Genomic DNA, 10,954 nt, shown 5'->3' on the forward strand with positions numbered 1-10,954 from the left:
GCCAAACCGTTTTAATCTACTTAAAATAGGTGGCATTGAGAGTAAGTTGATTGTGGGCTTGCCATGGTTATAAATGTCTAATTAATAATTTATATAACATCGAAGGCCTAAAGAAAGACCTGCAATAGGAAGATTTAGCAGTTATATAATGGCTGTTTAATATTCTCGTTTAACTGTGTTTTAACATATCAAATTCAACCAATTGCAAGGAGGCCATTATACTGCCTGTTTTTTATGGGTTGTTTTTTTTTCATAAATAACTTGCATGTAAAGAAAATGACTGTATTTTAAAACTTCCGTGAAGGACATAAAGATTTTAAAGTACATCCCATGGTTAAAGGAACAAAATTGGTCAATTTCTATTGGCAGCCCCACAGAAAGCTTTATTTTGGTCCTGTCTAACCAATCACCGTTTCTTTATTGAAGAATATTAGGCTAGCCGTTGCCTATGTTGTGGGTCATATAGGGTTTAATATCAGATTCCACCGATTGTGATAGCGCAAATAAGTCTTATTTTTATACGCCCACATTGAAATGTATTGTCATCAGTCCGTCGAGGGGGTGTCCACAATTGCTCGAAATTAATAAAGTGTTTAAGGTCATGAGACTAAAGTTGATATCCCACTGACTTTAAATTTATACACTACATTTAATGTCATGATGAGACAAAGCAATATTTTCAGTGGTTTCCAAAGATTATCACAGTTAAAGCTCCTGGTCAGTTTTTCCAAAAGTTGTAAATGTAATAGTCTTAATATCATATAAGGCGGACCCTCTGGTGGCTAATGGTATTTTCCGATTGATTTGTAATTAAATAAAATAGGTTTAGGCTATGTGATGAAGCCAATTGATTTTCATCGAATTATGATAACTCGATTCATCATCTGGTTAGGTAGGCCCATGTGGGTAATACAATAAATGTTAATAGGCCTACCGCAGAAAGAACTACAACAGGGGAATCAAAACCACGCCAGTTTACTCAATGACAGACTTTATGATACAGCGCGCACACACTAACCATTCAGCCATCCAACCCCCCAAATGATGAATGAAATGATAGGGAGGAAACATTCTAAACAGGGTATTCCCGAAACTACATCTTTATGTTGTTCTATTCCAGCTACTTCGCATGACTTACGGGGTTATGTCGCTCTCGTGTCGCACGTCAACTATGTGACGTAATGATAATGACTAAAACATATTCAAACTAATTTATTAAAAGTTTGCTTCAAATCCCCCGCAAAACAATTTAATCGGAAGGAACTGCTTTAACTTGTATTTGTGGTTAATTGAATCGTAAATAAATTCTTGGATATCCTTTGTCAACTTTTTTCTCCACCGTTGTTTCGCCGAGTCTACTCCATACAAAATTTTTCGCATCCGCTAGCTATATTATATTCGATCAACAAATAGCAAATGCCATATATATATAATACGTCATGCGTACCGACACATCGTGACACTGCATTTTCGCGCGGCGGGGGGGGGGGGGTTGAACCCAGTATATATATTTTCAGTTCTCTACCTTTTCTACGAAATTTGCCAAACTATACCTTATCAATATTTTCGGGGAAATGCTTCTTTAATACAAGGCATCTATCTATATGTATATTTCTAATAGTAAGATGACCCAACTTATCCACACTACAGAAACCCGACAACCTGTGGACAATACAAAAACATAGATAGAGATAAATAAACAACACATATCAAATCAGATAATGGATCAGGAGACATGTCATATCTTGTTATATAATACAAGTATACACTTTCATATCACTATAAATAAGTATAAATAAACCTTACATGTTAAATTAGTTATCCATGACCATAATTGGTGAGAAATGAATAAGTATATCAAGGAGACCTTACGAACGAAATGTAAAAAAAGACATTCGAAAGGGAAAAAGTAATGGCCAAGGAGAGACAACGATCGAAAGGAACCACACAAAATCCACTACACAGCCGTAACACAGGGACACCGGGAAGATCGGACGCCCTCTCTAAAAATGAAGTTAAAAAACTGAAGGAATATTTACAGAAATTGTCGAGAACTAAAAAAGGGAGTTTCCCTATGTCTAACACGCAATTAGGAGAGACAATCAAAATATATCTTAACAGTAAAGATATTAAAGTGCCAAGTTTCAAGGACAACAAGCCAGGGTTGCGTTGGGTCCAAAAACATCTTGGCAATGAACCAGGTTTCCTTAAAACTAGACCTTACAAACGAGCAACCCGACAGTTCAGGAATAATGTAAAAGAGGACATTCAAAAGGGAAAAAGTCAGAGATCCGTGTCCAGTGAGAGAAAACGACCGAGAGGAACCATACAAAATTCACTACACAACCGTAACACAGGAAAACCAGGAAAACCGAACGCCCTCTCTGAAAAACAATTTACAGAACTAAAGATATATTTACAGAAATTATTGGAAAATGACGAGGAGAGTTTCCCTATGTCTAACTCACAATTGGGAGAGACTATTCAAAAATATCTTAACAGGAAACATATTAAAGTGCCACGATTCAAGAACAACAAGCCGGGGGTGTACTGGATCACAAAATATCTTAGCAATGAACCAGGTCTGCTTGAAACTAGGGCCCAGGTAAGTTTAGATTACTAATTAACAATTGAGCTGTCTGTGCCGTTTCATTTATTTGCTTAACATATAATACGGTTCATTATACAGTTCATAATACAGTAATACAACGCCCATGCTCTTTCGTCGCTAGAATAATCTGCTACAAATGTCTCCTTTAATGATGAAGTTTATTTGTTTGACACAAAAGGTTGGAATTGGGGAGTGTCACATATCTTAAATGTAAATACATCTATTATTTTTATAACTTGACAACGCTTATATTGGCCCGTGTTTAGACGTGTAGACATACCGGATACCATAAATGCGTGATTCTACATGTTCAACCTATAAAAAGAATTCGTCTATGGTAGATAAAAATGACATTAAATGTACAAATATTAATGTTTCGTGATACTTCAACACAGAGAGAGGGGGGTGGGCTAATGTTCACTGACACAAACTAGGTCACTTCGACACTAACATATGGTTTTAATTTATTTCAATAATTCGCTTGCGCCAAGGGGTCTTTAGCAATGGGAGGACCCGGAGATAACAACGAGGTTGGACAAGCGACCCTATACTCCTTGTTACGTACAACCGGGGACTCGGAACCACGGCAGTTCACTCAATGACAGACCTTATGATGCAATGCGCACTCGCTAACCATTCGGCCTACCACCCACCCACCCCCACCCTCCTTCAACATAAAATCTAGGATCGAAAATAATGGATATCACATTGTTTGTTTTCAGATTTCACAGAAAATATAAAGACCTTGTAATCGACGATTATCTACTAACATGTTATGGAGTTAGACATATAGGACCTGCTAATCTCGCTGAACGAAATCACAGCTATCTCCGTAAACTCCCCCCACCACAGCAAAGATGTACTTAGCTCTTCCGAGCGCATGATGTCTGAGTGCATAGGCGTATAATAATTACCAGATTGTGTCAAAGAATATAACATAAGTATGTGTTATAGTGTAGTACCATGGGTCTTCTGTCAGACTTGGAGAGCGGACGCGGGAAAACCGGTCGCCACATCCTACGTATGACCCATGCATCTTTTCTTACTACATATCTTAGTAGCATTGTGATCGTCTAGAATTTGTCTCTAGCTGTCTTTGCTTCCCCTTCACGTTGTGTATTTACTTCTTACTGTTTTCTTAGTTCAGACGTTTGTCTTACCAGGAATAACAATGCAACAGTTCGTTTTTACATTTTATATATCATAGCCGGATACATGGATACAAGCATAGTATAGATTACAATACTAAAGTCATTCTCAAACACTAGCCAGTCAGACTCGCTGGGCGAGTTTGCTGATAGAAACTGTTACATCTTTTCCCTTCAAGAATCTGTCTGTTGTCTGGCGAATTCTCACAAGTATGATAGTTTTGTAGCTTTGGGTTTTGGACCTTCAATTATCTAATTGGTCAAATATGATGTAAACAATCAAAGAGATTGGTCAATTTAGGCTAATGACGTCGAAACCCACGAAAAATGGAAATATACCGAAGAAGCTTCCCACAAGATATATGTTATCAACCTAGAATTGAATGTTTAGCATATTATGACTCTTTATTTCATTCATTCACTAAGTTGATTTAAGTACACATATATGTGAATCTAATAACTTGCCAAAGATATTAATTAATACAATATAATGCCATCATTAATTTCAAGAGCACAAATTGTACAAAAGTGTTACATTCGTCCCTTTCTTCAAGACGTTTTGCTCGGTATTAGGTAAAATATCCCTTGAATCCTTTACAATAACTATACCAACATCTAAATATTCATAAATGTAGCAGAAATCTCGAAAATCGATATATATCTCACCTTCATTATGCGAAATGAAAAGCTAGGAGACTAAATTTCCATGACTAAACACTATAATTATTTATTCAACATGCACATATATATGATTACTATATGATTAACATACAAGAGTACATATGATCACAATATGCGTCAATCTGTTCCAAGAATTTAAGGGCCAATCCCGATAATATTTTGGAGAATAAAACTGCTTAATTTTGTGTTAAAACCCTTTAATATCCCTAAGGGCCGAGCAACTAATTCAATCAGTCTTCATCTGGAAATAGAGACCGGTGTCCCAAGCTGTATTATGCGGTGTCTGGATAAAACCAGACTTTTATTTTATAAAAACAATGTGTTGGCGGAATTTACCTCTCGTTATCCAGTCCGGCACATGGGTCATTCACTGTATAGACCTCTAAAGGAACGGCGATATATTATCAGGTCACCCAACGAAAAAATTGACCAGAAATCTTAAAAGGGTTACGTGTCCAGATAAGCATTTTTGACGTTCACGTTCAAACAACTCAATATTTTGAGCTGAAATTTTGAGGCAGGGTAAATACACCATTCCTCTATATTTTGGCACTTAAAATTCATACAAACTCGGACTTTTGTTTTTGAGACTCTGTTCAAATCGGGATAGTCCCTTTAAGTATCAATGAAAACACAAATAAACAAAAATCCAAAATCGCATGCAAAAGCTCTCTAAAAGTTCATCACTGTACTTCAAAGTCCTATGAAAATTCACTAAGCCTAAACACATAAAAAAAATTGCCTTTTTTAAAATCTTCATGTGTCCTAATTTCAAAACACTATAACACATCACTTCTAATTTATAAAGTTCATGTTTCACTTTAAATTCTGTCTCAGGAAATCTCAATTTGGTAAACTGGTAAACCATTTCTTCTTCTTGGATTTCCATTGGTCTGTTTCAGCTACCATAGTGTCAAGTTGTAAACTTTTTTCTTTTTTTTTCTTCTAAGTATCATTGGTTTGAGACAAAATACAAATTTTATCTGTCAATCAAACATGTCATTGTCATCAGATCAAGAACTAACTATATGCCTAATTGTATTATTAACTCTTACTTTTAATTAAAATTAAACTTTATTTAATTATTAATAAACTTTGATGTGTCTCTTTAATTATAAATCTTCAAACTAACTTTGACCCCCTGACCTTATCTCAGTAATGGACAATTTTATCATTTCTGTTTATGTTTTAGAATTCCGCCAAAACAATTATATTATTATTTTATATTTCACCTTCACAGTTATGTGACCCTTTTGACCTAATCATTTAGTCAACTTCTGTTTTGACTACCAGTGTTACATTATCGAGAATGTCAATCAAATATGGCCAGTATATGAATGACATTACATTTTATCCTACAGTAGGATGCTAAACCCCATTTCATCGAACAATAATAATAATAATAATTTAATTTATCTATAACTATGTCCCAAGTGAATGAGTGCACTTTCATCCACGGGAAAATTAGTCTATAGTTATATAAACATGACAACCAGAATAAACATAGCTTTTAATTACACATACAGTTAACTATATCCTATATATTAATGCATCACGTGACTTTCACACACGTCAAATTTAGAACCGTTTGTTTATAATAACCAGACATAAAAGTACAATGTGATATCATGTCAAATTACAGATTCCTAATCACCCCTCGTGAACAATTTAAAGCAAAATTTAATTAATGTATTCTGTGATACATTGCATTCTGTACATGTCTAGCCTCCAGAAGTTCCACCGGGTCTATGTTACGAATAGTGTTCGTTACCTAATTTTACCAATAGGCCTACCGTGAAAGATTTGAGTAAAGAGTGAGTTTACACTCTCTTTAATTAACAATCTGATTAATATACGGATCTATATTTCGTTTCGTTATTTTATACTTTCGATGAAGATTTGACCAGTTGTTAGGGTGTGCCATGCATCCAAAATTTTCCCTACTGAAAGTTGAACTCGACACGGCGAATGCGCATGCTTCAGTAGCTTGCCTCGATGTGATGTCTGGCTAGACACGCGCTGCGATAACACTCAGCACAAGAGTCTATGAGTCTATAAATAGCCATCGCACATGAAATTTTCTACACATCTATCAACTATTACAGCCGTAAAAAATCTATTGTTGACGATTCTGAATAGCAGTAATATTTAGCTTTTTGGTTATTACAGCAGCTTTAGAAATTACGTCCGTTTTATTTTTTAAATTGCTTTATCATTAACTAATGTTAGGAGCGCCATCTTTTGGTTTAGTACAAATAATATCTCTGAAACACTCGGGTTAGGCAAGAACATGATACTAGCAGTAGTTTCATTTTACTTTTAAAGTTGCCTAACGTGCGTGCGTTGATCATATTATTGGTATAGTTGCATTTCACAAGGATATATAGTTTGGAATTGGCTTCAATCCGTTGCGAAGAATATTACATGCACTGAAAAAAAACTTGTGTTGGATCTCAACACAAGTGCTTGTGTGAAAATTATTCTACACAAGTTATGTGTTGTTTTGCATTGCATTAACACAAACTTGTGTTCTTTTTAATGCATTAACACAAATCTTGTGTTTTTTCCATATAATTAACACAAGTAATGTGTACCGTCAACAAATATTTTTTTTTTTTAAATTTGAACTCCATACAAAGTCTTAATCCAGGGGTCCACAAGTAAGAGAAAAGTATTTTTTACTCAGACAATATAGCCAGACAGACTTGAATGCTAATTGGTGTTAAGATGTCTGTAGTTAAAATAAAGTTGGGCCCAATAAACTGGTAGATCAAAGGCCTGTTGAGCGCTCATGCCCGGTGTGATTTTAACAATTGACTCCAAATGCGTTGACAAGAAAATAAGTGAATGTGATTGGTTGATAAAATCAACGTACTATAGGCTACATTTTGTCTGCGATATCATCTCGGTGGAAGCGGACATTAAATGAAGTGATTTCACACAATTAATTTAACATTTAACAACGTGCTGAAATGATTTTGGAGCAGTGATATGTTTGACAAATGTAAGTTAATGGTCAGATAGAATACAAGACCGCAGGTTTGTGAATATTTATATAAAAAAAATAATACCATGTATGTAATTTAGCATCGATATTGTTTCTCTGTATAATATTAGTATTTCGTTTCCTTAAAAAAAACTCCAACAATTTAAACCGGAAGTTCATGTTTATAATATGGCGCGGTCAGGAAAAAAATTTCGGCGTGTTATTATCAAATCTGTTCAATTTTTCTGAAATCATGCTTAATTAACATTAAGTGTTCGGCGCTACGATGTTGTTCAAATACTTACATTACAGAATCACATTATGATTAATGCAGAAACGGCTCGACTTGAACCAGCAGGTAAGAATCTGTTTTGAAATTATATTTTGGGAGGTTGGATTGGCGTTGGAGACCCGATTGGCGGCCATTTTGATTCTTGTTTCATGATTTTTTTTATATTATAACAATTTTGCCAAGAGTAGACATAAACGCGGGCACAGACTAGAAAAAAATCTTTTTACACTTTTGTGTTAGTTGAATTGTAATCTAATTTATGTTTAAAAAAAACAACCTTAAATCTAATAAGCAGACGGAAGATATGGACGAACAACAAGAAGAAGTTATGGAGGTCCCAACAACTGAACCTATGGAAGTAGAAGAATCGTTTACAGCCGAAACCCGATACGATGTGCCAGTTCCGGTCATGGAGTCCTCCATCTCAGACGATGCCGACGTTAGTGTCTTCTGCGACGAAGAACCCGTAGTGGTGTATACGCAGGTAGAAGCTGGTACCTCCCGTGGCAAGTCCAAGTTGTTTGACAACCAAGGGTTTAGTTATACAATTAAGGTAGGGTGATTTATTTTACCTACCTTGTATAGAAATGTATTTCAGCTACAAAATGTAAAGATAATTAACTCTAGTTAACCTAGTTAACTCTATAATAATAAATGAATTTAATATATTTTAGACAGAGAAGAAAACTACGATTTGGAGGTGTTCCAAAAGAAGCGGACCAACACGATGTCCGGCAACAGTAATCCAAGATGGTGATACATACCAACCAGGCTTAAAGAACCATCTTCACCCAGCAGAACCCGGTATACAGACGGCTACCAAGATAAAAGTTACAGTAGGTTTAAAAATTATATATCAATTAAATTAAAAATTTATATATGTGTGTAAATAAATAAAATATAAATAAACCAATAATATATTTGTAGTTTAATATGTTTTATCTTATCATTACAGGCAAAGCATGAAGCCAAAGGAAATGTTTTTACCAAGTCATGTTCCTCAATAGCGGAGAGAGTTTTATCCAGTGTCGGTTCTGCAGAAGAACCCATTCATAGCAGACCACCCATGGCAGCACTTGTAAGGTCGCTACAAAGAACCCGACAGACTCTGCGACCAAAAGATCCCACTGACGTGTCGTCAAGCGTAAGTACTCATGCAATTAAATACCCATGTATATAAGAATTTATTAACATGTAATTAAATGTACAATTTTATTTATTTATTAACATGTAATTAAATGTGGTTTTTTATTTATTTTTTGTTTTAGCTTGACGAAGATTTCATCGATCATAGTGCACCGGGATTTTATCAAAAAAGAGTAAAAGTTGGGGAAAGGCGCCATCACATTTTTTGTACTGATAGACAGATGCAGCTACTCGCACGCGCAAAAACTTGGTATATGGATGCAACTTTTCGGGTGGTGAACAAGCCATGGTCTCAGCTGTTTTCCATCCACGCCTTCATTAAGACTGGAGAGACCACCCGACAGTTACCATTGGTGTTTTGTGTAATGTCGGGTAAAAGCCAAGACGACTATTATAAGTTAAATAGCACTTACTGATTGAATTACTATTAATAGTAAAAAAGGACTATTATTTGGGACCTTGAAATTGTCACAAATGGGTCGCACTAACAGCGACATTTGTTTAAGGCATATTTGTTTCATCGGTGACACGTCTGGTGTCATGTGAATGCAACGACAACAGCCTGGTTGATTGATTTGTTGATTGGAGTTCAGATGTCTACATTAAAATCGACCACTTTCAGGTTGCCGTATTCACGGCCAGGCAAGACCGACTTGAAATTTCTAGAAATTTTTCTGGGGGAGACAGGCCCCAACAAATCCCCAGACGGTGCGTTTCACGACTTTGGCGCAAGACGGTGACCTTGAAGAGACGTGGAAAACCATTTAATAGACATAGTAAAAGTCATATCTTACGAGATTATCGCTGGTCTTGTCAGAAAATGCTATTTTATATATGACCAGTTTGTGTTTGAAAAATTTAAAAAGAAATTATTTATTCTCCCACCATTAAAGCACACTAATTACGAAATATCGCTCTCAGAAACTTCATGGTTTCTTTTGCAATTTGTTTGGGGTAAGACGTTATATAAATAATATCAATCTGTCCACCACAAAAATTTAACAGATACAAATGCATGTTATTCCACAGGTAGACAGACAGGGCCTCCTTTGAAGGGACTCAGTGAAGGGAACGCGGTTGGTTTAGAGTTTGTCTGACCCCTTTGAATATTTGCGTCTCATCTCCAATGAAAACAATCATGTTGCTCTCATGCTGTTCTCAACCAGAATCAAACATATATCGTACCCGAGATTTGTTAGCATGTTCCACACAACCCAACATTTATCGGCACCGGGATTAAGGGTGTATATCTTTGTTTCTAACGCTTATTGGGAATACGCCACGGAAACTACAATAAAAACTTATTTACAAAAACATTCTAAAGAGTGAAAACTGACATATTTCAAGCTTTACTGTATTTAAAGAAATAATTTAAATCAGCCGGCTGAAACCCCGTCTCCGCTATTTGTTCAGTCATTCTTTAGGTATAGTGCCAGTTTCCACCGACAATGATATTGCAAACAAGTGTCCAATCTATAAAAGCATACATTCCTACAAAATGTTTCTTTAGTCAAGTGAAACAATAAATTCATAACTATGCGAGGGTGTGGTGAGTAAATTCGTGGTAACAAGTCTGAAAAGGCTAATGTGACATAGAACAAGGTCACCTTGATGTTGACAAATACGTAAGACGATATGAACATCAACTAAAAAGATATGTAATGTGATTCAGCTACAAGGTGATATATGCATATATGCAGCATAGATAATTAAAACTTCTATTCAAGTTAAACCAACTGTATCTATTTATTTAAGTCTTACGTCGAGCTGAATACATTTTATGATTTATTGTGATTAACAGTGTGTAACTAAAAACTAAAATTGGATCTTATTATTGCCAATGATACAATGTACATGTAATAGCAAGTGTATATATATTTTTTGTTCAGTCTGTACACAGTAACATATCTGAGAACCATATTATTATCATTTCTGCCCAAGGCTCCCTGTGCCTTATAGTTAGCAGTGATACAAGGCAATTACCAATTTTCCATGTTCTTGGCCTGAAGAAATAAAATAATAAAAGTCAAGTTTTTATTATTATGCAAGTGGAAAAATACAATTATTCATAGTATGATTTGAATAAATAC

The 10,954-nt window shown here is 35.4% G+C and overlaps 1 protein-coding gene across 2 annotated transcripts; it reads left to right on the top strand.

Moving 5' to 3' along the window:
- Window positions 1–1,589: 1,589 nt before the first annotated feature.
- Window positions 1,590–10,721, top strand: LOC126832014 (uncharacterized). 2 transcript variants are annotated; one of them, XM_056103217.1, is made up of 6 exons: window positions 1,590–2,605; window positions 3,334–7,784; window positions 8,014–8,271; window positions 8,393–8,554; window positions 8,674–8,862; window positions 8,987–10,721. In XM_056103217.1, exons 2-6 carry the CDS (start codon window positions 7,755–7,757, stop codon window positions 9,278–9,280), a joined length of 933 nt encoding a protein of 310 aa, XP_055959192.1. In that variant the 5' UTR covers window positions 1,590–2,605; window positions 3,334–7,754; the 3' UTR covers window positions 9,281–10,721. The 2 variants fall into 2 exon arrangements, with proteins under 2 accessions (XP_055959192.1, XP_055959191.1); XM_056103216.1 differs by having other exon boundaries at window positions 1,591–2,605; window positions 3,334–8,271.
- Window positions 10,722–10,954: the final 233 nt, after the last annotated feature.

Source organism: Patella vulgata, chromosome 9, assembly GCF_932274485.2.
Source record: "Patella vulgata chromosome 9, xgPatVulg1.2, whole genome shotgun sequence".
NCBI classification, from domain to species: domain Eukaryota; kingdom Metazoa; phylum Mollusca; class Gastropoda; family Patellidae; genus Patella; species Patella vulgata.